At 43.3% G+C, this 25,530-nt stretch overlaps 2 protein-coding genes across 3 annotated transcripts; both read right to left on the bottom strand.

Moving 5' to 3' along the window:
• Positions 1-90: 90 nt before the first annotated feature.
• NDC1 (NDC1 transmembrane nucleoporin) lies at positions 91-17,768 on the bottom strand. Its single transcript, XM_084265989.1, has 18 exons — positions 17,709-17,768; positions 17,508-17,628; positions 16,095-16,196; positions 15,559-15,733; positions 15,020-15,158; positions 13,623-13,731; positions 12,330-12,381; positions 11,829-11,961; positions 9,269-9,361; positions 7,037-7,118; positions 6,053-6,208; positions 4,746-5,000; positions 4,501-4,619; positions 4,211-4,261; positions 3,102-3,165; positions 1,812-1,912; positions 1,166-1,326; positions 91-344 (listed from the first exon to the last, which is right to left on the bottom strand). Exons 1-18 carry the CDS (start codon positions 17,751-17,753, stop codon positions 281-283), a joined length of 2,022 nt encoding a protein of 673 aa, XP_084122115.1. The 5' UTR covers positions 17,754-17,768; the 3' UTR covers positions 91-280.
• Positions 17,769-18,083: 315 nt separating this feature from the next.
• On the bottom strand, positions 18,084-25,469 carry YIPF1 (Yip1 domain family member 1). Of its 2 annotated transcripts, none has more exons than XM_084266038.1 (9): positions 25,373-25,469; positions 24,268-24,431; positions 23,447-23,527; positions 23,243-23,330; positions 23,004-23,120; positions 21,322-21,488; positions 20,538-20,720; positions 19,518-19,612; positions 18,084-18,365 (listed from the first exon to the last, which is right to left on the bottom strand). In XM_084266038.1, the coding sequence occupies exons 1-8, from the start codon at positions 25,401-25,403 to the stop codon at positions 19,523-19,525; spliced, it is 921 nt and encodes a 306-aa protein (XP_084122164.1). In that variant the 5' UTR covers positions 25,404-25,469; the 3' UTR covers positions 18,084-18,365; positions 19,518-19,522. The 2 variants fall into 2 exon arrangements, with proteins under 2 accessions (XP_084122164.1, XP_084122165.1); XM_084266039.1 differs by having other exon boundaries at positions 24,268-24,401; positions 25,373-25,427.
• Between the last annotated feature and the right edge of the window lie 61 nt (positions 25,470-25,530).

The raw sequence follows: 25,530 nt of genomic DNA, 5'->3' as shown, positions 1-25,530 counted from the left end.
GTAACTGGAAATCTCAAAAGTTGGAGCTTTACTTTAAACAAACAACTGACACTTTCTGACTTGTGATATTAAAAGGCAGCAAGATGAATTTTAAAAAAAATTTATTACAGAAAGATAATTCAAACCCAGAAGAGCTCTTCTTCAGGTGTAAGAGCTTTGTTCTCTGACTTGCACTTCCACATGCTTTTCCAAAAAGCCAAGATAATTAGTCCCACTTTCTTCTTACCAAGAGCGTTGAAAAATAACAAACCCAGAACTCAGCCGCATCAAAATCTGTTACTTATTCTTTGTATTCCAGGAACTGCTGAAGTCTTTTCTTATGTTCTGTAGACACTTGCACTGTACTAAAAACAAATGCAGAACATAAGAATCTATGTTAAATGTAATATACCACAAAAAGAAAGCCTTTTGCCAAAATTAAGCATACACTGAAATCAATTACACTGAAGCTCATTTTAGAAAAATGCAGCTGTATGGACAACCTAAGTTCCAAGAAAAAGACAAAAAAATACATTAACACTTACAGCTGTCAATTCTTCACCTCAACAGCTTCCTTCCCCTACTAAGACACTTGTCCCAAGACACAGAGCGTAACACAAGCAATCATTTAACTTCCAAGAATGATTTTTGGAAGAAAATCTCTTAAAACGATCTCCCCTGTGTATCTAGCACTTCCAAACTGAGTGAGATCCTGCAGGAAGTTTCGGTCCCACAGGTTCAGAGTATCAGTCTGTCTGCTGCAGCAGTAGCTGACAGCAAGCCCTCAGACAACCAAGCAGCAAGGGGATTTGATTATTTTGACTCTTCATAGGATTCTCAGCATTTGCTGCCTACAGAACAGATGTTTGTCTGTTGATTTATTTCCTTCTCAATAGCTGAGATTTATTAAACGAGGGGTACTCATGGACTTGCTTCTAAAGATTTCATGAAAAGTCACTAAGAAAAATTGCCCAAAAATCCATGAATAATAAGTTTCTAAAGGAACTGTATATCTACACAGGAGTTTTTTAAGGTTCCACAAATAAAGAAAAGAAATAGAAAACCTCAACCCTAAAATCCCATGCTAGAATAACTACTCTAAGGGATTTCTGCACAAAATTCCCGTTTCACAGGTCCTACAGTAACATTAAATTTGGGAGGCAAGCAGTCATGAAAAAGTTCTTACTTTAAGTGTTCTCCAAAGACAGTAGTTATGCGGTACAGTGCTGTTTTCAGAGATGCTCTGAGTGCAAATCTTAGTGTTTTGTAGGACGTGTCCACCAGACTTCCTGAAATCCTGGGGGGTTTGCTGGAAACATGAGGCAGCTTGAAATACCTGTCTACAACCTGATTGAGAAAAACATAAATGAACTTGTTGCATCTGTTCAATCATTTCATTGCATCACTGTCTAAATGCAAAAACAAAGCACAAGTTCAGGAATTCCACTGAGAGACACAGTAACATATAGGAGACTAAACCTGACCTTGCATTTCCAGGCCATCAACATAAGCAGAATCAGGTTCTGTAACTATGTATAAAACACAGCATTATGATCACTGCTGCATCTCTGAAATAAGGTCTTTGACTGAGCACAAAGTACCTTTCTTTTCATTAAGCTTTCCATTAAAAACAGGCTTTCTACCTCCAAAATTAAAACAATAATAAGGTTTTTATTCAGCTGTTTGATAACACACAGAGTGGCAAGTTTAACTGCAGAAGAGAAGCCATTTACAGTAATGACTGGTCAGTAAAGTCAAAATACAACATTAACAGAACTCCTTTCTCTTCTCCTCAACTTGCTCTGCAGTCAGGAAAATTTAACAGCTTTTACCTCCTGAAGAGTCAGTAAAGTATTCAGGATAGTCGGCAGTGTAGTTTGAACAACTCCAAACTGGTCTTCAGTAAAAGAAGCTGCTACCAAATGAGAGAGACCTTTAAAAAAGAAGCAGTTTGCTATAATTACTGAATTCTCAACTTCACCAGCATTAACAAAGATCATGGGTTTGCCTGAAGGTTACACTAGTGTGGTGAAATCCTTCAGGACTTACTACAGTTGGGTGAGTTATGTCAGCTTCAGCCTCCAATCACTGGATACATACAATATATGTACAATAGTGAGAAGTTGATGAAAAGGCAAGGGGGGTGATATATAAAATATATTTTTAAAAAGCATTGGCTCACTCTTTGCACTGCTCTGATCAAAGCTGTACCTGACATCAACCAAGAGGCAGGACCGATTTCACAATTATACCCAAACATTTCCAGATCATTCCACTTTCTTTGTTCAGCTTGTATGACACCTCTAATACTTTGAGGGAAATGCTGACTTTGCTTTAAATCCCTTCTCAGTTTACTTGTTTATCACATTTTTAAACATTAGTGTAGCCCTCTGGCCTTTGTTAAAGCACAAATGGTATCTAATGGTATCTTCTGCTTTTATGCAAACCACGTGTGTGATTCCCATCACCTGACTATGTCCTGACTCATCACCACCCATCTGAGGCAGCCTGGCGTGCCTGCCCACAGCACAGCTCACCAAGGAAAAACATCAACTTTTGCACAGTTAAATCTAAATAAAAGATTCTATCAACACCGATATTTGCTCATGAATTTGAAAGAAACAAGAAAATCCTGTAGTGCAACCACGTAGTGCCATTGTTCTTTGAATTCTCTGCAGACCATCTTTGTCCATTTGTGTGTTGCCACCCGAGTGCCTCCCACCCTCCATGCTCCGTGATTAACGGATAGTCGGAGCCTTTAGTCAGAAATATTGTTGTGAAAAGGCATCATAAATCTGTTACTGGGAAGGAAAAAATAAAAATAAACAAAGCAAAGCACTACATGGTTTCATGTGGAAGAGGAACAACAGAAATCAAATTTAGGAATCTCTACCAAACTTCTGCAGAACATAAACTAAGGGATCTCGTATGGGATCTCAAAACTAACAAGTGAATTAAACCTTTATTCACGTTAGTATCTGAAATGCAATCAGGTCTGTGTCAACACAGGTTCACAGACTGTTCTTCTGTTACATGTATAAAGCACAGAGCCCAGAAACCCGGAATCGGATCCTTTTAGTCACAGTTCCATGAGCTAACACCTGAGAATTGAAACTGCTTACCTTCCAAAGCCCAGATGTGCATTTGGGCATCAGAGAAGACAGCTTGGATGGAGGCTTCAGGGTGCTGAGAAGAAACCAAAGCATTCTGAGTGTGCTTTGTAAATAGCATCACCAAAACTTCAGGTATTACACATTTGATGGGGTCACGTCCCTCCCCTCAGAAAAGATCTGCACAGCAGACAGATCTCACGGAACACCCGGAAAAGTCTGACCATTGGAGAAACTAAAATTCTCTTTGACAGGAGCTGCTCACAAAGCCACAGCTATGACTAGGACTTCAAGAAAAGAAAATAACTAACTACTTTTCAAAGGCTAAATTGGCACTACCGTTCCCCCACATCTATTTAATGAGCTTGCTTGCCTCCGTCCCCCCTCCAGTCTACAACTGATCAGAAAAACGCTGCTGTCTGTGTAAGCATAAACCATTATCACATTCACAGAGAAGATCTGTGTGTAAAAATCTCATCTCTAATTGCAGGATATACTTAAACCCCTGCAAAACAAAGACCTAAATTTGATGGGGATGCTTCTTTAAGATGTAATTGAGTTATTGTTCTATTATGCTAAGAGAAAGATCCTTTTTTTCCTGTGTAAACCTATTTAAATTTAGTTTAAGCATTAAAGGTAACCTGCAAAGTAGCAGTATTAGTACCAGCATTTCGTAAGGATAAATTCCTGACATTCTAGCTACCAATTCTCCCACAAAGGAAAACTATACAGAATTTGGTACGTTGGCCTAACAAAACCCAGTTAATTGAATTTTAATATTAATTAGAAGCCGTATCATCTCACAATTAGTATACTGAGATAATTGCATTTAAGTTCTAGGTTGTGCTTTACTAGTACTTGAGGCTTTAAGCAAAGTGCAGTTTATATCCAGATGAGTTTAAACAAGAATTCCTACTCTTTTTTTTTCATGCAGGTATGGGATAATCCTGCTGTGAAACTCACAGCAAGTACAAAGCTTCACTTCCAGAAAACCTTAGATTAAAAGAAAAGCTTTAGAACTGTAACTACATGCAAAAGGCAGAGAGTGCTGCAGCAGAACTGGTACACTCATGCATTTCTAGGCAGTGCTGGTCAGTCACAAAACGTAAGATCAAGATTACCTTGCTGAAGAAATACATTATCAGCACTCGCTTTGACAAAAAGGTTTTTATCTGAAAAGAAACAGAAGATTAAAAGATAAGCTGTATTTCTCTGAAGGTAAGCACAGTTGGCCCTCCTCAACCCTACCATCTTCTCACAGTATAAAGGGGTTGGGGGTGGGGGAAGGATTATTGTTAGGTAAGCTAATTGGAGAAGGAAGCACTCATTAAGAAAAACGGAAAGTTCCTTCAGAAGAGAGAACACAAATTGTACTGGCTGTAACCTCTCTGTACTGCAACTTTTACTCTACCTGTTCTTGCTTGTTCTGGAGCCACGTGTAAATAAAGTTTGGCTGTACTGCCTCACTGCCAGCTCTCACAGGAGAGAGCACTGGGAAGGGTTCGTGGTGGGAACCATTCATTTGCAGGTCTACAAGAGAAATAAAATATCTTCAGAAAAACTGGTTGCTGTCACTATAATCCTCAAGATACAGATCTCTGTTGACATGCTCACTGGTGAGCACTTATGACTACCAGGCCATGGAAAATCCTCTACCTGAACCTGACGTCCACAGCTTTGGTGCCCTTCTCACAATGTAAGGACTCTGGACTGATCCATACCGAGGAGAGTGGACATCCAGAATTCCCATCTTGCCACTTAAAGCAGGTGAACTGAAAGGTGAACCAACATCGGGCCCAGGCGATGCCTTTAAAGGCATCAGGGATGATTTAACCAGGGAAGTCATGGAGACTCTGGGAATGATATGAGACCTCTGTGACTGGAAAGACATGTCTTCTGTCGCAGCAGCTCCTAACAACAAAGAACACGGTGTGTGAAGATAAACAGGCTGGTGCATACGAAATAAAAGACAGGGTTTGATTGCTATTTCAACCACCTCTCTATCATTAGTGCTTTTATTAAAGGACACTGTCTCTACTGTGGCTTTGCAAAGATGTACACATCCACACAAGCACAAGGTGTTTTAAGAGTTCATCAGCTCAAGAGCAGCAGGTGATGAGAAAGATCCCTGTGGATTTATTTAGTTTTCTCCTTTTGCTGGCTAGCATTACTACTCCCCAGTACGTATCTACATGAAGTGTGCTTTTACAATTAAGTACTAAGAGAAAGGCTACCTATAGAACAATGGCAATGCTTTTTAATTCTGCATAGTATGTAAGAAAAGGCACATCAGCCACAAAATCCAAGGAACTGCAGCACTGGAAGAAATTCACCCTGGACATACCGACAGTTCCCTGCTGTTGCCAGGCACTCGTATCCCAGGCGCCGACTGCTGAGGGATTCAATTACCTGGCACCCCTTGTGCTAACATGGCTCTGCTGCCAGCAACGATGCCCAAGTCTGGCATGTAAAACACCCAAAATGTGTGTCTTATTCTACAGTGATATTAGTGAATCACACAAAGATATTTTAAGTCTCCACAACAACAAAACAAAACCCAATTTTACAATCTTAAACTAATCAGAAGAGGAGCCAGGCAAATTACAACACACCTCTTGGCAAGACACAAGTTCTCCCTGTACTAGGCTGAACCACTTAACAAAACTGTAATAATTAGACTTTCTTCCTTCATGCAAGTGTGGGAAAAAATTACTGTACTGAAAATAACGTCATGCAGAGTAAACAAACTGCGTAAACATGACGCTTCCAAGTTTTCTAGTTATTTTGGGGTTATGTCAACAAGAATACCTAACTTGAAATCAGGGGAGAGACTTTGTTTGCATTTATTTGCAGAAAACCCTCCAACTGATTTTGCCTATGAAACTTAACAGAGGCTAATGTACCTACATAACCTATGGGTTCTTTCATGCTTTACACACAAGCGTGAGCGTTTTCTCACATACCAGGAGTCTGTGGAGATACTTTCAGCTCTCCTGCTGGATGCTTTGCTCTCCCATTTGCTGCTGCAGCTTCCTGCTGAATGATCAGCCTCTGGGTCAGATCACTCAGAAGATTCAAACACTCCCTTGATATTGCAGTCCAGTTGTGAGGGTGCCCACCTAGCAGTACACAAACAAAAAGGAAATGTTGTAGGTACAATTAACCCAGATGCTCATCCCTGTATCTATTCTGACAGACTATAACTTCAAAGTTTAGTACCACTCCTGTTCTAAGAAGACATGGCACATTTTCACTGTGACAATTTATTTGTACTGAGAGGAAGATGAAAAACAAGGACAGATTCCATCCCTCCATCAATGGATAACTCTGAATTTAGCAAAACCTGCTAAGCAAGTGGCAAACATAGGCAGTTTGGCCCATCAGATCTGAAATCACTAAACAACTAAAGCAAACAAAAAGTCATATCAATGGTGATGGCAAACAGTTTTGAAGTAGTACAAATGCTAGAATTCCTGATAAGGTGTAACAAGATGTTCCCAGAGGCTTCTAAGCACTTGTAATTGACCTGCTCTGCCGTATCTTTCAATATAGCAAGAGGTTTGTGTACTAACTGAAATTACAGCCATTGCTTGCTTCCACAACTCTAGCAGTGACTCACTGTTTGTGCTTCATTTCACCTCACATCTCAACACTGGGCTTTCATACACACCGTTAGATTATTCAGTTCAGGCTACCTGACTGGCAGTGTCAAGAGGATCCTGCTTTCAACATCCTAAGGCCTGGGTTTCTCACCAGAATTCACTGAGTTTAGTAGGTGAAACAACATGAGTACAGATAATTAAGCATCCTTTTGGAAAAGGCACCACAGGGGTGAGGCTTCCTGGCTCATGCAGCTTGCCTCACAGCATTAAATAGCTTCTAAGAGCATCTGACTAACACTTTTTCTAAAAGAAAAAGACTCAACATGAAACAGTTTTCATAATTACCTGGCTGACTAAGGCTAAAGACCTCCTGTCGCCGAACAGGGGAGTACTGGGAAAGCAACATCAAGTCTTGCAAGGCTAAAAACTACAAAGAAAGGGAAATGTTTTAGAACACACGAAGTCCAACAGATTTCCTTTAAAAATAAACATAGTTACCCACACAAGAGCCATTCCTAACATAAAACGTGTTCACACAGACTAAAACCAGCCACATTACAGCCAAAGGACAGAGACAAACGACTGCACACATCCCTAGAACCACTCTGGATGGGGCTGCTCAGTTAGGAAGAGCTTCAGAGAACTTTACTGATAAGTCATTTCCTTTGCAGTGAAAGAAGATCCAACACCATTTTTTATCTTAAATGCTCAGAAAGAACCTAAGATGAAAAAAAGTCTAAGGAAAGAACTGTTCTGGGAAGCCAGAGCTCAACTACAGAGTATGCCACACAGTACCAGACCTAATATCGCTTTTCATGTGATTAAGTAGTTAATGTGGCAAACAAAAAATAACCAGATGTCTCACACTACACAAGCCCCAATTATAAATTAGATACTTGTCCTGGTTTTGGCTGGAATAAAGTTAATTTTCTTTTTAATAGCTGGTATAGTGCTGACTGCTGACATTTGGGTTTAGGCTGAGAATAATGTTGATAACACACCGATGCATTTAGTTGTTGCTGGGTAATTTTAGTGTCTACACTAAGTCAAGGACTTTTCAGCTTCCCACACCCAGCCAGGTGCAATTGAAGCTGGGAGAGCACAGCCAGGGCAGCTGACCCAGCCTGGCCAAAGGGATATTCCCTACCATATAATGCCATCCTCCCTGTGTAATTGAGAAGCTAGCTGGGAGGAGGGATCACTGCTCAGAAACAGCCTGGGTGACCAGTTGGGGTTTTTTCTGCATGCAGTGAGCAACTGCATTTGTGCATCATTTGTTTTGTTATAGTATGGTCTTCCTTTGATATCTTATTAAACTGTCTTTATCTCAATCCACAAGGGATTTTCTCATTCTCCTCCCTACCCCATCACAGGGGTGAAGGGTGAGGGAGCAGGTGAGTGGTGCTCAATTACCAGCTGGGGATAAACCACAACAACATTTTAGTAATGGCTGAGATTACACATTTGGCCTCCTCTGCCTCTAACTGTGCTCGACTCTTCCCACCCATCCCCTGGTAACACAGCAGAAATTAGCAAAGGATTCAAATGGACTGCAGGCTACTGTACCCCCAGTCTTATCAGTAAAATCAGTAAATGTACGTTTTGCACATGCAGGAAGACACTCATCTTTATTCACAAAATACTTTTTATATGAAGTCCCCAATTTCTCAGTATTATAATCAGTAAATCCCACTAATGATTACCACAGTCGGACCAAGATTACTCTCCTTCACTCACAGATTTTTATGTAGCTTTTTAGTTCCATCAGAACACGTTAAGGCAGCTAAGTGGCAGCCAAACAGATCTCACCTCTAACCAAGAGAGTCTGCCTTGATCCCCAAGCCCCGGTGTGGTGAGCACCAGCAGGTGTCACTGCCGAACACATTTTCACTACTCTAACTGCCTCGGTGCCGGGGGCAGCTTTGGAAAGAACCAGCACCTCAGCTGAAGCCTGCAACCACATGTTCTAGGTACCAGTTATTCAGAGAAGCACCTTATCAGCACACACCTAGCTAGGAAGAGGATAGGAATTCACGGAACCACTAGGTTGAAAAAGACCTTTGAGATCGAGTCTGATCGTAACTGTTCTCTACTAAATCATATCCCTGAGCATCTCATCTACCCATCTTTTAAACACATCCAGGGTTAATGACTCAGCCACCTCCCAGGGCAGCCTGTTCCAGTGCTCAATAACCCTTTCAGTTAAGAATTTTTTCCTAATGTCCAATTTGAACCTGCCCTGGCACAGCTTGAGCCCATTGTCCTTCATCCTGTCACCTGTCCCTTGGGTGAAGAGACCATCACCCACCTCTCTACATCTTCCTTTCAGGCAACTGTAGGCAGTGATAAGGTCTCCCCTCAGCCTCCTCTTCTCCAGGCTGAACACCCCCAGCTCCCTCAGCCGCTCCTCATAGGATTTGCTCTCCAGCCCCTTCCCCAGCCTGGTTGTCCCTCTCTGAACACACTCCAGGACCTCCATGTCTTTCTTGTAGTGAGGGGCCCAAAACTGAACACAGTATTTGAGGTGTGGCCTCACCAATGCTGAGTACAGGGGCACAATCACTGCCCTTCGATTACCTTTATAATGAGGGGAGGGTTGCTGTTTAAGATTTTAGGCAGGCACTGGTCTGTCTCCTCAGCAAAAGTCGGCTGGATCAGAAAATGATGCGCCTAAAAATAAACATCAGAAGTTGTGTTACAGAGAGCAAAACACAAGAAAACTCTATGAAAGGCCTCACCTGAGCTGCTCCTTGTCAGGTGAACGATGAACTACAAAAGTAGACACCTGATTGCTCCAACATACACAGACCAGCCTGAAATTTCTAACACAGAAACAAAAGACTTTACTCCTTATGTTTAAAATTGAGAAAACTTTTAAAAACGCAGCTATCTTTATCTCCAAATGCCTCCCACATACCCATATAATTCAGAGCTAGGGGCATCATATCCTTATGAAAAGAAATTCCTCTGATCACATACCTGACATCAACATATGCAGAAGCAAGACTGAAATCTCAGCTGCAATTTTGATCTTTAAGAGCATCACCACTCGGGTGAAGAGCTGAGGGGGCTTTACCAAATAAAAGGGGTTTTTTTTATTCTTCTTTAGCACTCTTGCACAGATAAACTGATGAATACTTATTTTTATCACTATATTCATATTCTGCATGTTTCTTGTGGCTACAACACAAATGAATGTAAGCAGCTGTGATTAAATTGTATCAAATGCAGCATCTTTTTACATCATTCAACTTGGACCAGTTTGGACAGAGATCACCGGTGAGTTTTGTGTCACTGCACTCATTTTACATATGAGCTTTACTCTCCTCTGCTTCCAACTGCAAAACTGAAATTTGAGGCAGCAATTGCTTTCAAAGTGTTAATGAAGTGACTTCATGTGGACTGAGTTTACAATTTCTTTCCTGACTTTTCAGTTAACACTATGCAAATATTTACAGAGAGCTTTGGAAGACTTTTAGCCCATTAAATCAATCACGTGGATAAACAAATCTTTTCTTCAACAGACAAGGTCCATTTTCTACCTTCACAGCTGGATGTTTCTTTTGTCTCCCACAGCTTAAAAAGCAATACAGTAACTACAGAGATACTCAGTGTTCACTGGTGCTTCAACCATGATCCTTTGAAACAGGTTGTTCACACCTCAGAGCTGTTGTTGGAGCTGTCACTACATCAGTTACGCCTGAGTCACACCAGCTAGACCTTTTTAATACAAGCTAACACTCCAACAAGCACTGCACACACCCTTCCATTGCCTGAGAGCACTCTGCTCCCTTTTTTTCCTACTGTTCTGCAGTCTAGTAAACTTTAAGTAAAAAACCAACCCAAAAAAACAACACACAAACAAAAATCCTACAAAACCCATCAAGTTAAAAGAACAGTTTTCCCCTCCATATTCTTACAAAAAAAAAATATCTGGGTTAGTCAACAAAGATCAAGTCTTCTCTACTTCTTTGTTATCAGGATTTCTTTTTTCCTGCTCTCTTCCATCATGGTCTCACATTTATTATAATCAGACTCATTACATATTGAGACAGTCTATTTTTAGCCATATTAATTTGTAACTTTATGACCAAATGAAAAAGCACAAGTGTCTTAATTCCCAAGGCTGCTTGAAGTCTATTTTAATACTGCAGACTGAATGAGATTAACACATCCCTGCTTCAGAGAACCGTGTACTTGGATGGTTTGCTTAAATTTGAGATTCCTAGAGCTCATCTAGAAAACTGACAGCGTTTTGTTCTCTTTCCTATCGGGAAATTGGGTTGAGAGATGTCCAGTTTCTGAATGTTATCCCCCCATGTAACCTGCAGCTGCGTGTCACAAATTCTCAGCCAGTCTCACAAATACAGAATCATTGCAGGGAACCACACTCTGCCAGACACATACAGGCCCTGCACTGGCTCCTCTGTCTTTACACCTTGAGAGGACAAAGAGCACAGTGCTGACTCCCAGAAGCAGATTTAGCATCAAGCACTAACAGGAGAATGGGGACACAGAAAGAGGAGTAAGGGGAGGTGGCACTAACAAAGCATTAATTTTATAAGCAGCACAGTCTTGTTATAAGGAGAGAAAGGGAAAGGCTTGTTCATCCTGGAGAAGAGAAGGCTGCGGGGGGACCTCATTGCAGCCTTCCAGTCCCTGAAGGGAACAGAGAAACAGGAGGGGAATCAACTTTTTAAAAGGGTAGACAATGGCAGGACAAGGGGCAATGGATTAAAACTAAAGGAAGGTTTAGATTGGATATTAGTGGGAAGTTTTTTACAGAGAGAGTGGTGAGGGGCTGGAACAGGCTGCCCAGAGAGGTGGTGGATGCCCTGTCCCTGGCAGTGTTCAAGGCCAGGTTGGATGGGGCCCTGGGCAGCCTTGTGTAGATCAAGGCTGGAGGTTGGTGTCCCTGCCTGTGGCAGGGGGGTTGGAGCTCTGTGATCCTTGGGGTCCCTTCCAACCCAGACCATTCTATGATTCTGTGATAAACTCTGATCAGATGTTATCTCTACTGAATGCTTCGAATGTTCAAAAAGTCGTAAGTTATTTCCCAGTAAAACTGCTTGTGAAGAGAAAGTATTATTAGTGAAACACTGATGTCATACCCTTAGTGCTGTCACTAAGTACTAACCTCTGTAGCATAGATTTTGAAGAGTAACCATGCAGTGTACCAGGTAATCAGAAGAAACACGCCGCAGAGCCAGGCGTGGTAAAACAAGGAGATATCCAATAAGCCAGTCAGAGTGTCAAGAGGATGCAATTTACTGCAGATAAAACAAACAAAACGATGTAAGTATTTTTATCATGAAAGTTGTCTATAGGAAGGCGTTACAGTAGCAACAATTGCAACAGTAAAGTTAGTTTGGGGTAGGTTTTGTTCGTTTGTTGGGGTTTTTTTCTCCAAAACCAGTTTCTCAAAGAAGTTTGAGATACAAGCTCTTTCATTTTTCAGTAGCTGTGATAAAATGAAGTTATGCAAAATAATGGAATTAAGAAATCTGAAATAAATAACAATCATTACAATTTTAGCCAATGAAGGTATTAAGAGTCCAGCTTCCCTCTTTTTTATATGGCTACAGTTGCTAAGCTGGACTTGTTCAGCAACCGGAGCTGTCAGCAATGTGCTACCCACCTGTCTATACGAAGATCCATCGTGGTACTTATCCATACCTTTGGGATATACCCTGGGGGATAAACAAGAAACACTGAAACAAATACAATGCTGCAAAACACATAAACGACAGGCCACAAAGACAGCAGAAGTAGAGTGCCAGGACAGAGACAAGACACTGTTTTTGTAACAGGTGTGCACCAGGAAACAACCTGCCTTTGGGCTTTTTGTTTTGATTTTAAGAAATACAAACAGGAGAATGTAAAAGGACTTCAGGACAGCAACAACGCAGTGTTTGCAGACCTTGTGTTTTATTGCTAGCTTCTCAGCATGGAGTTATTTGTGCTTCCTCACCAACAAGAGGGTTAATAGGAATTTAATATTAATTTTCAATACAGCTCAGGCAGCAGCAGAGTGCTTTTAAGGACTTAATGGAAACAGATACAGAGCCACTATGCTTCTAATTCACCCCCTAATGTAAATGAAGTGGAAATAATTCCCTATTTTGATATCATTTAGGATGATAACTACAACCATGACATTAAAGATTCCTGATTTTTAGGAAGCTCAGTGCAATTGTCTTCAACAGCGCAGAGGGTTTTTTTTTACCATAAAGACCAAACTTCATTTTCACATGGGAAAGAGCCATTCTGCCTTTGCCTCCCCAGCTTCCTCCAAATAACATAAAAGGCACTTGAAATAAATCAAAAGTGCCGATTTTTACTTTAAAAATAGTGAAAATATAGCTAAGTCACACCTGCTGCTGGTATGTCAGGCTCAGCAATATGCTGCACTATTTCCAATACCAAGCAATGGAAGGAGCACTCCAAGGCAGAGAGCTTATCCATGTTAAAAAATATTTGGGAATAAAGAAAAAAGGAAATATAAATTACAGCCTAAATCAATATAAGCAATATTTATTTATTTGAATTACACTGTGTTTTCAAATTTATTCTCCTATTGCCACGATCCAGGCCAGGTAACTAAACAGTGGCTCAAAGCATCAGGTTTTAAAACATGCACTTGCAAATCAGCAGCTGAATTGGAATTTGGCAGCTCCTCTTACTTCACAGCTGCCTGCAACAAGACTTCCTGCACAGAAGAGGTCACTGGAGACAGCAGTCTGTGCTTTGGTCCAATAAATTTTTACAGGTGTTGATCTCTTTGGAGAAGAGATATTGCTTCTGTGAGGCTGTTAAGAATTGCCATCACACAAATATTGTTGTGCAACCCCCTATTGTTTAAGAGGCCTGAGATAAAGTTTTCAAAATACTGGAAATAAAAAGGAGGAAAGAGTGTTTCAGGAACCCTTACCAAAAAAGTAATAGGTGACACAGAAGTTTCTAACAAAATACAGCGACTCCACACAACTGTGTTTAACCAGGAGAGGCAAAGATCTTCTGAACCACAGGTACTTGTATTGCTAAAACCAAGCAAGAACAAGAGTTTAGTATTCTGCATTCAGAACAAATTCATAAAATGGTAAAATAAAATTGAAAACAAGAAAGGACAAGGTACTTGAAAATCTAAGTCTAGATGAATTATAGAATAGTTTAAAGCCACTCAAGATGTTTAACCTACTATTTATTCACCCAGTCTCTTTCTGCCATTTTGTAACCAGCTCTAATTCTCAGTCCTTTTTCTCACAGGAAAGAAACAAAAAAAAAAAACTCAAAGAAGGCATAGTTATTCTACTAAAAGTCTCCCATTAAAATATAGGGAAAATTCAGACACGAGAGCTACAGTCAGTAATCCTCCAAGCAGCAAAACCAGTAATACCAACACCTTTCTCCATACAAATTACATTTTCACACAATTATATAAATATTCCCAAGTGATCAAAGTAACCTGCCTGACACTAAATCCAAATGAAACCAAACTGATTTCATTTTTTACTTGACTAAGTTACATTATTAAAAAATAACAATAATAATTAGCAGTATCAAAATAACAGAATTTTCAAAAATCCTGTAACTGCAGCATTGCCAAAATGATGTTTGGTTTGCTGACAGACACGACTTCATGGTTTTCCACTAACACAACCAACTTTCTTTCAAGACATCTTTCACCAAATTGGTTGGAGTTAGTCAATGTGGGAATCACAGAAAGCTAATGGCTGCTGTCAGGCCACAGCAACCCAGGAAACATTTCTAAGATGATGCTTCACACGGCGCTTCCTCACCATTTCGCATCGGTACAGGTTTCTGTAGAACTGCTAGAGCCTCTCCAAAGGCATTAATGGAATTTCAGTTTCCATAGCACCACACACACAAACAAGCTTTGGATGTGGCACTTCAAGCAAGGTTCAAAAAGCTATTTAGACTTCAAATTATCTGGTGCCCAGTTTCAATTGAGAATAGGCTTTTTACCTCTCGGGATTTACAGCTTTTAGGCGCCCCTTGTTGTCTGGTCCTGAAGTTAACTTCCTTCCTGCTGTTCACTTTCTGCAATAGCCCAGCTCAGCCAGCTTTAACATGCATCAGAGGGGTGTAAATGTTACAGTCACCGCGTCCCTGATTTCTGTGTTCATTTGGAAGGGGCTGGGCTGGAAGGAGGAAGGTGAACACTACTGGCTTTTACAGCCGAGTGTACACATCATCTATGGGAGAAAGCACGCCAACAGACCACTACTACTACCATATACAAAAATATACACAATCCAGGCTTGTTTTGTTTGCTAAGACACATCTTTCAGCAAAGAAACTTCTTACCTGAATGACTGGAAATGGCAAATAATTCATATTGTTAATAAGATACAGAAGGCTGTAACTGCATCCCACGAACGCTCCGGAAAGTAGGTAAAAGAGGCGATACTCGTTTAGGCACATCTGAGCAACATCATCATCAATGCTAAAATAGAAAACTTCCAATTAATTCTGAGTTCAGAACAAGTAAAGTCATTCTAAGAAGTTCAAATCCCAACTGAACTTGGAGTCCCACCACACATTTCTGTAATTCGCATACAAAGATGCTTCTGGTATTGATGAAGTATGTCACACGAACCAGGAGCCCAACAGACAACCAATTTGTCATCATTCAGCCTTCCATTAAGAATCTAGACAATTTAGGTTCTCTGGCCCAGTTAATTCTCTGTGCATTGTAATATTTACAAAGGAGGAAAACCTTTCCTTTTTAAAGGAAACCAATGTATAACTATTCAGTGTAGTACTCAAATTTTAGCTTTCTGTTTGGAAAAAAGCCATCAGTAAATACACAACAGAAAACATTGGCATAATTCTTCTTTAATTACCTTTCAGGAGCTGTGCAGGGCACAGCCAGGAACTGGAACTTCCCTTTTGTCATAATGGCAGCACACCAAGCAACCAACATTCCCATTACAGCATGGGCAACCGAATGGATAACTTGCTGAGGGTGAATAATTTTTCCTATCAGTGCTAGTCGAGAGCATGGTATTGATGGTACAACTGTAAATAAAAGCCAAAAGCAAATTTTATTTGTTCCTAATAAAAACCTTTACCAGAAAGAAAAAAAACCCTAAACAACCCCCCCCAAAAACCCATTGTCACCAAAGAACTTTTCACAGTTGGAATCTATCACTAAATATTCAGAAAACAATGAAGTGCCCCAGCTAAGAGGCTACCAGCCAGGAGGTAAACAGGAATATGGGACAATTTACTTAAAAATAAGCTTTGCTTGTTGTTTATATTCATTTAAAAGGAAACCTACTATTTGATGTTAAGTACATCAAATGCAAACATAAATCTCTTCAAACAGTCATCCTATTTAATTCAGGTAACACAGACAGATTGTTAACTTACAACCCACCTGTATAAAACTCAGTGTTGAAGATGCTTATTACGAGTATGACCACAGACATCAGGAGGACAGAAAAGATGACATAGGAAGTATACAAGTCATTGAAAGAATCTAAAATGAAAATTAAGTAATTATTGCTCAGAAGATCACAGCAACACAACAGTGACACATTAAGTAACAAAAAGCAATGCTTAAGCAGTCAGCAATACCCCCTAAGTGCATAACAGGGAGTACTGTTCCACACATTCTATCATCTCACACCAGATCTGCCCAGCCACACAACATCTCTGCACAAAAGCCCATTGAAATATCACAGAAACTATTTTAAACCCTTATAACTAGATCTTTCATAAGCAAACAGTCACAAGTTTGTTTTTAAAAAGAAAAATTTTCAAAGTAACTACGGCCCAATTACCACAGCTCCCCTTCACTTAACGAAAGCTGCAACAACCAAACAGCCACACTTTAAAGGTAAGAAGTTCCTTACAGAATCAATTGGGTCTGAATATACAGAAGTCCAAAAGAACCAACGAATGGGAGAAATAAATCAAGTCTCCCTGCCTGGAGCAGCTAAATGATCACAGGTTCAAAGCATCTGTCTGAACACCCCTCAATTTTCTGCACATGCACTCAAGGGAAAGCTATTCCCACTACGCAGAGCTGTTGGTTCAGGAGCTTTGCTTGTGATTCACTGCACCAGAGTTACAGGAACCTGAAGCTCGCTACGCAAACAGCAGCTGCGCAGGGCAGAAAGGGGAAGGTGTCTGACTAATTGGAATAGAGAACTAAGTCACTTCTACTTTTTTTTCTCTGAAGGATCCTAGAATCACAGACTGGTTTGGGTTGGAAGGGATCTCAAAGATCACCTAGCTCCAACCCCCAGTATATCCATGGATACACCCAGACTTACACCAGCTTGCAACAGTTGTTTCTTAGCTAGGGAAGATGATAAAGTGACACAAAACTTACCTGTGGGGAACAGCAAGGCCTCTCAGAAACACACAAATGCAAGTGTAACACACGTCCAAAATCAGGTCCCGTTAGCTGAGACTGAGCCCAAAAGAGCAGATGGGGGGATGGCCACACAGACGGGGAAAGGGACAGACAGGGGCCACCCCCCGCCCCCAAAATACAAACACGTGACTGCAAAACCACAGGAGCGCCAAAGGCGCCTTGTCAAGTGCGGCGGCTGGAACGGCTTTGTTTGATAAACGGAATTAAAATATTAACACCAGGTCCCCTTCGGCGATCCCGGGCGGGGCTGCAAGGGAAGCCCAGGCGCGGGTCCAGGCACACCAAGCCCAGCTGACACGGACGCGCGTTCCCCTCTCCCTCAGGCCGTTCCCCTCTCCCTCAGGCCGTTCCCCGGCCGTTTCCCGCCCCGCCGCCGCCTGGGAGCAGGGAAGAGGCCTCGACACCTACCCGAGATCCAGCGCACCGGGTGGAAGGGGTCGACGGCGCTGAGGAAGACGAAGGCCGCGGTGCAGATGGGCAGCAGCAGCACGGACCAGGCGACAGCGGCCGCCACTCTCCAGCCCAGCACCTGCGGGAAGCACGGCGTGAGGGGCCGCGGGGGACGGGAACCGGCCGGCCGCCGCCTCCCCCAAACCCTGCTGCGCTCACCTGGTGGAGCAGCGCTCGCTGCCGACCCGCTGCCGCCGCATCCATGGCCGCGGCCCGGCCGCCCGCTCCGCCGTTCAAAGTCTCCGCCGTTCAACGGCCACCCCCGATGGCCGCACGCCAGTTCCGCCGCACGCCGGGAACGGGCGGGCCGGCGCTCAGCGGCCAATGGGAGGCCGGTCAGCCGGTTGTGACGAGCCGCTTAGCGTAGGACTACCGGTCCCGGCGTGCCCTGGGGAGGCCTCCGGGCCTATGGCGCTTCTGCGCCTGGCAGCGGCACCCGGTTGCAGGCGCTCCGCAGCCCCACGGCACACGGGGCTCCCAGGGACCCCTCGCACCGGCTCCGGAGGGCGGTTCACGCAGGAAACAAGTCTCACGTCACCTTCAGTAGCTTTATTCAGAGGCGGAGTGGGGTGAGGGGGCGGACAGCGTAAAAAACCCCAAAACCAAGGGGGAAATACCCAACCAAACCCCAAACTACCGTCAGGACCGGCAACAGGCCTCTCCTCGTGGGAGCGGCGCGTCCGCAGGGAGGGCGGGGGGCCCGTGGGGCAGCGCGGTCCCGGTCCCGCCCCCGCTCCCTTCTCGGCTTCCCGCGTTCTTCAGCGACAGCATCATTCGGATGAGGTTACCCTACAGGCGAGGAACGGGCGCTGCCACCTGCAAGAGACAAACAGCCCCGGTGAGCGCGACAGCCGCTCCCGGGCACCCGAGGACGTGGCCAGGCACGTATCTGGGTCTGAACCCACTGGAATCCTAGTAGGCTCCGGCCATGAGAAACCCATTTTGCCGAGGGAAAGCTGCTAAAATTGAGCTGCATGATTAGCTTGAGTCACAGCCAGTAATTTGTTACTATTTTCTTTGCTAGGTGGGTTTATTTTTTAATCCTAATACAGCTTCTAGTCAGTAAATACTCTAGTCCACACACACACACACAGACACACGTCTGGTACACTCACAGGGGCCTCTGCATGTCCAGCAGTCTTTTCCTGGACCTGCTCCACAACTCCCCTCTCCAACAGAATTCAAACATCATCTGCAGCTGGCAGAGCTCCCAGTTACCAGGAAGCTAAACCCTCAAAACATCCCACAGAAGGAATGCGATCCCCAGATATCTCACAGAAGGAAATGCAATTCCTAAAAATCCCACAAAAGGAACAAAGGAACATGATCCCCAAATATCCCACAGAAGGAACCACGATCCCCAAATATCCCACAGAAGGAACCATGATCCCCAAATATCCCACAGAAGGAACCATGATCCCCAAATATCCCACAGAAGGAATGCGATCCCTGCAGATGGCTCAGGCTCTGAGTCAATCCTGCTCTTGGAGTTCCCAGACATGGAGTTGCTGCTCCAAAGCACATCATCATAAACATTAAGGGGGAAAAATAATAAAGAAATCCAATATACTTTTAACATTAAACAGAAAAGCAAACAGTGTCATGGTTCATTGCTGAAGTTTTACTTGTCCTGGACACATTCTAACAAACAATTTTGGGCTTTTTTTGAGAGATCAAGGGGAAAAAAACAATTTTTGAAGTGACCCATGGGACTGAACAGATTATTTAAATGTGTGTTTCTTTGCCACGAGTAAACCTCCAAGAATGCCTTTGCTCCTCAGTCTTTGAGGTTTTTGCAGCTATATTTAAAACTAACAGCTGGAAGAACAGTTAGGAAATGGTATTTATATACAGGTGCCATTCAGCTAAACTGGTCTGTCAAAGGCTCTTCCACTCAACCACAGTAATGGGGAAAAGTTTCAAGACGCCTGTGATAGTTACAGGACAAAGTTTATATTGGATTCTTACCTTATTTACTGGCTCTTTGTTACTACTGTTGTTCCATTGTGAGCAGGGATAATAGGTACAGGAAAATCCAGTTCAGGAGCGTCAAAAAAGTATGCCTGTGTTATTACAGGGGACAAAAAGATTGTTTAGAGAGAAAAAAAAACAGTTCTGCCTCATCCCAGCTCGCTCTTTCCACACCCACTGTTCACAAGGTACAAACACAGCACTGAAATGGAAAACTTTTGGTTTTATCAGATTAGAAACGGTCAACTAAAAGTGCAATAACTGTACTTTTAAATACAGCCCTTAGCAGCTAAGGCCTTTTAAAAGATGTCCTGGAAGGGACTGGAATGCAGGTATTTGTTTGACTGTTTGCTGGTTTAACTGATGAAGCTCCAGGCAGCATCCAGCAACACTGGATGCTGAGATCTCCTGAAAGTTTCCTGCGAACAGGAGAGTTGTGTTTTGCCTTCCCCTCCCTGCACACTGAGCTGCAAGGAACCAAACCTACTACCCCAAAAGCTCGTGGAGGGAGGGAAAGAGAGCTGAAGCCTGGATAGTACCATTCTACCTACTGCAACAGAGAGACAAAACAATAATTGAGTTCTTGTCACTCTGCATTTCCATAGTGTTAAAGTCTCCTGTTTTTTTCTAGCAGGTTTATGTTTTCATACAGAAAACACTATGAACACACTACATATTGAACATTTAATCATTTTCAAGGACTGACTAAGCATGGTACTCCATGGAATACGCTGAGACTGGATGTGATAAAGATTAGCCCTTTGTGGATACTGAACTCCAGATAAATTTCAGACTGTTCTGTAAGTGATTTTATACTCTAGGTGTATTTGTTACTGAGTCTGTTATTGCCACTGTCAAAATCAGCTTGGCACCAATTTTTGCTACATTGGAAACAATGGGAATTTGGAGGTTTCTTTCTTTATTAAAAAAGATTTTCCAACTCCTGCTTCCCTGCAGCATATCCTGTTGCCAGTCCCAGGAAATAACAGACTGGGGAGAGGAAAGGCAGCATCATACCAGACAGCCTACAGCGAGCAGGGCATGGAGCAGAATGATGGTCGCCACGGTGGCCAGCGCAATCCTCCGGTTGTCATCTCGGACAGCGGGCCAAAAGGTCATCACCAGAACAGACCCCGAAAGGCACAGAGAGAATACCATCAGCACCCAGCGCACCACTTTCTGTGGAATGATCCATAAGATCTATAAAACAGAGGGAAGTGGTTGTTGAAGAGACAGGGATTCATTTATTTGACACATTGTTCTGTGACATTTCATCACTTCTAGCCAATTTGTGCACTCATTAACTTGTGCCTTTACCTGTATGTCTGGTAAATGAGGAAAGAACAGCAATAGCAGGCACGACAAAAGCACTTCTGCTGAGCTATGGTGCTCCCTCTAAAGCCTGCCCCTTGCCAGAGCAGCCCAGGATGGTCCCTGCTAGGGGAACTTGTCCTCACAGACTGCCAATCAGCACCATCGCTCTGGACCCAACCTCTGTACCCAGTTGTACATCACATCCTGACTCCTGAAGTTGCTTCAGGCTGCCTGCGAGGCTCACCAGCAGCACCCCTCCTTTGATTTGCTGCCTCAAGGGAAAACAACCTGTCCTGGGCTTTTCTGGGAGCCACAAGGCATTTCATTAGACAAGATCAAACAACAAGCTTTACTCCAGCCAAGCAAATGATTTTCCCATTCCCCAGGATTTTGTCTAATATGAACATTACCAGAAATAGCAGATTTTCTAAACTGGGACCTTTCTGTGGGGTGTGTAATAGGGGTGCACTTTTCAGGCCATACATACCGCTGTGGGGATGTAAATGAAGAGGGAGTAGCCATATACACACACGATCTCCAGGAAGGAGTAGGACACAATGTTCATAACTTTACTGTTCCTCCACATCAGGAATCCCCAGAGAGCAAGGGGAACAAGCCAGGCATATGCATAAATCGTTGTCGCTGCTATGGACACTGGAAGGATGAGAAAAGATTTCACATTTTACTTAGAACACTAGCCAGAACCAGAAGTGTAGGAGCATTTCACCTGAAAACTAGAAAGTTACTTTCAAAATATAAAGTATGAATTATTAATAAACTGAGAAATCTGCATTTTACACCAGTTTACACCCACTCCTTTGCTAACACTTCAAGTTAGTTTAAAAGTAGACTCCAAAAGTATTCTCTCTGTATTTCCAATTTCTTTATCACTCCTGTGTACAAAACACTGTTGGTTTCAGTGTGAAAGGAAGAGCCATGGAGGAAAGTAAAGCTTGGTTAAAAGTAAAAATTCTAACAGCTACTGTAAAGTGAGATGTAAAATGTAAAATGTTAGTAAAAATACTAACAGCTACTGAAAAATGAGAATAGAATGCAGACAAGCTAAAAAGAATTTGACAGGGAACACAGACACAAGTGTCAAATCTAAAATTGTTCAAGTGACTGGATTCCCAAATGGCAGCATTCATCCAAGCACACTGTGGATTTTGGAAACAAACAGAAACTCACTCCACCCCCACGGTGGGATGGGGGACAGAATCGAACATGGAAGAGGTAAAACTAATGGGCAGTTTTAAACTAAGGCAGTTTAGCAGAACAGAACAGTAAAAATTAAAAGTTATGATTATGATAAAACAATACACAAATGCACAGCACAGCTGGTCGCCACCCAGAGCTGATGCTCAACTAGTGCCTGAGCTATGTTGCCTCCCAGCTACCCGCAGTTATATACTGAGCACGATGTCATATGGTATGTAATATCCCTTTGGGCAGTCTGGGTCAGCTATCCTGACCAGGTCCTGACCAGCTTCTTGGGCACCCCCTGCCTTCTCAGTGGTGGGGCAGCGTGAGAAGCTGAAAAGTCCTTGACTGCTAAGCAACAACTAAAACATCAGTGTGTTATCAACAGGATTCTCATCCTAACCCCACCACACAGCGCTAACCAGCTGCTAGGAAGAAAATTAACTCCATCCCAACTCCCAAACCAGGGTAGTTCCTCACTCTGAGCTCTATGGGGCATGTACCAGTTGAGCATCTTTTGCTTATTTTTGAGTTTGCCAGAAGGAAACAATTCCCAGCCCTCAGTAGGTGGTACGAGCAGGACACTGATTCAGTCACTGTCTGCCTGAGGCCTGCAAGCTCCTGTGCAGCCATGGATCCAGAAAGGCACCTACAAAAGCACCACAGTGGCCACTGCTGGGCTTCCAGTTTGTACAAGGGGGCATTCACTAGGGCTAGAAAAATAACTGCTGGCATTACTCCTGCCTGCTCTACTACAACCCTGTAACTACTTCATGCTCTGGAGGAGTGGGGCTCTGCCAGTTGCAGCCCACTTTGAAGGCTTGTTTCACATCTCTAAAAATTTAAATAAAGCAATCATAAGACTCTGCTCAAAGCTGTGACCTGTTTTACATTATTTCACATGGAAATATATAAAAAAAAAAAACCCCAAACCCACCAAACTCAGGACGGTACCAACTACTTACAAACCTTTTCTGAACTCGGGCACGTAGTGGTACGTTGGCTTGCCCAGATGGATGAAGAAATTAGACAGATTGCCACTCACAGCAATGGTAAAGACGAGTGTGGCACATATCCAAAATGGACCTGAAAAGGAAACAAACAAGTTCAATAACAACTCCTCTGCCCTCTTGGTTTTTTATGGTTAGCACATAGAAGGGAATACAAACTTGAAACATTTAGCACAGAAGAGAACTCCTCACACCTACCATAAAGGTCAGGATTGCTGCGGATATACAGCCTCACAAAGTTTTTCCCTGGTACTGGGAAAACTGAACCTTTGATTCTGTCCAGGACCTGTGAAAACAAACAGATTTGTCTGAATGAAGATGCAAAATGGAAAAAAAAAACCCCTCAATATCTGGATAAAGCATAGCTCAGACAATAGTTCTCCCCTGGGGTGGAATATTAACCTGGTAAGTGTCCACATCGAAGAACGTCTGGTAGTACTCAAACGTCCAGAAAGGAGCACTTTTCTTCTGTCCTGCAAGCAGCTGCATGGGGCAAAAAGGCAACAGAGAAAACATGTAATTTATGTGTTACTAGTTCATTTACACAACAGTTACGTGCTGTCTGTACCTGTACAGGAAACACACTTGACAGGGCGGCGTTTGCTATTGAATTACTTAACAGTCTCCCTTTCCCCCTCTAATATTTGTTAGCAGCAGCTAGTCCTACCCACTGGAAGCAGGATAGTGGCCTGGGGTTCTAAAGAGAAGCTGTATACCACCTTCCACCATATCACTGATAGCATACACCTTTGCCAGCATTGCAAGCCCCCTTGCCATCGTCAATGGGTGCATTAGCTGAGCCTTCAGACAAGCCCAAGGTCCCTGCTCTCATGCCAGAGTCACCAACCCCATGGAAGAACCAACAGAAACAAACACTGTGCTGGGTTTTCAGCTGCTGCTGCGCTTATCTCCTGGCATATTTGCTTAGCTTAAATCACCTCCATTTCAGGCAGTTTCCTAGGCTGCAAACCACAACAGCTGAAGAATCATAGAATTGTATCACAGAATTGTAGGAGTTGGAAGGGACCTCAAGAGACCATCAAGTCCAGCCCCCAAGAGCTAACATATGTTTACTCCTGCCAGCTTTGCTATCAAGAAAACTAACCTGCAGTGGAGAAGCAGCAGTTTTAAGTCACCCAGCATGAATCCCTGGTGTCTCCTCTGTGTTGCCAGCACCATTTATATACACACCAATGGAGGCACTGTAGGTGTAAGAGCATTACCTCTGTTTTATCGGAGTCATCAGTCCCCAGTAGCTCATCATCCTCTTCTCTCCCCGGCTCCTGCAGACGGCCATGCTGATTCTTGGAGATCTCTGCTGGCTCGTCGATGCTTATTGTGGTAGCATCAGGATTTGCTGCAAGCAAATTAGCTGCATCGTCAAATTCTGCAAATAAGTACATTACAAGACAGGTGATATTCAAGCTAACAGATTTTTGTTCTCACGGCTCAAAAAAGCTACATTAAGACCCCTGCACAGCCCAAGAGAAGATACAGCACGAGCTTAGGCATGTCAAATGTCATCTACGTTTCTTAAAGTCCACACTGACACTGATCACACTGAATATTTACTCTGGTTTATAAAGCCTGAGGAGGTCTTTCCTCAGCCCAAGAGAAGATACACCACTAGCTTAGGCATGTCAAATGTCACCTACATTTCTTAAAGTCCACACTGACACTGATCACACTGAATATTTACTCTGGTTTATAAAGCCTGAGGAGGTTTTTCCTGCTCATCTGCTGCTTTATGGTAAACTAGGACCACCAAATCCTGCTGTACCTTCCTGTGATCAGCCCCAATCTGAGGATGAGTAGGGCTCTGCAGGGGCAGGGAGAAGCTGCCCCCCTGAAGAGAGTGCAGAAATGGGTCATTTTAATCTCAAAAAATTCACAGAATCACAGAATTGTAGGTGTTGTAAGGGACCTCGAGAGATCATCGGGTCCAACCCCCCTGCCTAAGCAGGTTCCCTAGGACAGGTCCCACACCTCGGTGTCCTGACAGGTCTGGATATCTCCAGAGATGAAAACAATTCCTTTTTTTAGACCTGAATTTGTTTACAAATAAAATAAAGCCGTCTAAACCCACAGTCCGTTCCAAACGACAGAACCCCCCCCCCCCCCCCCCCGCCGTGTTGAGCATCAACCTCCCACCCCGAAGCAACCCAGTCAACACAGGCGGCACTCTGTATCTCCCGGCAGCGCGCTCTTATCTCGGACACTCCTGACACGCTGGCAAGGCGCCGGGGAAGCTGTCACTCCGCCGAGGCCCAAGCGGCGCTCAGAAACGCCTCCCGGAGCCTCACCGCTGGGCCCGAAGCTCGCCTTTACCTTGAAACTTGAGGTCATCCACGGTAGCCATTCATCCGCTTGACCGAGGAACCAGGTCCCCGAGGCCTCGACCCTCCTCAAAGACAGGCGGCAGCGCCGAGCCCGCAGCCCCCCCGCCCCCCCCGCGCCGGCACCGATCCCGGCCTTTCCTTCCACTC

This window comes from Gallinula chloropus (assembly GCF_964237585.1).
Source record: "Gallinula chloropus genome assembly, chromosome: 6".
Lineage (NCBI taxonomy): Eukaryota > Metazoa > Chordata > Aves > Gruiformes > Rallidae > Gallinula > Gallinula chloropus.
Note: the sequence above shows the minus strand (reverse complement) of the source record. Positions and strands in the feature narration are given on the sequence as shown.

Coding starts and splice junctions, on each gene's coding strand:
- NDC1 (XM_084265989.1), bottom strand. CDS start 17,753: ATGGATGCGGCGGCAGCGGGTCGGCAGCGAGCGCTGCTCCACCAG. Junction 5,001..6,052: donor AGTATCTCCACAGACTCCTG/GTATGTGAGAAA, acceptor CTTTGTTGTTAG/GAGCTGCTGCGACAGAAGAC. Junction 1,913..3,101: donor GCACATCTGGGCTTTGGAAG/GTAAGCAGTTTC, acceptor TCTTTTTTAAAG/GTCTCTCTCATTTGGTAGCA.
- YIPF1 (XM_084266038.1), bottom strand. CDS start 25,403: ATGGCTACCGTGGATGACCTCAAGTTTCAAG. Junction 24,432..25,372: donor GGATGACCTCAAGTTTCAAG/GTAAAGGCGAGC, acceptor ACTTATTTGCAG/AATTTGACGATGCAGCTAAT. Junction 23,528..24,267: donor ATGACTCCGATAAAACAGAG/GTAATGCTCTTA, acceptor TGCCCCATGCAG/CTGCTTGCAGGACAGAAGAA.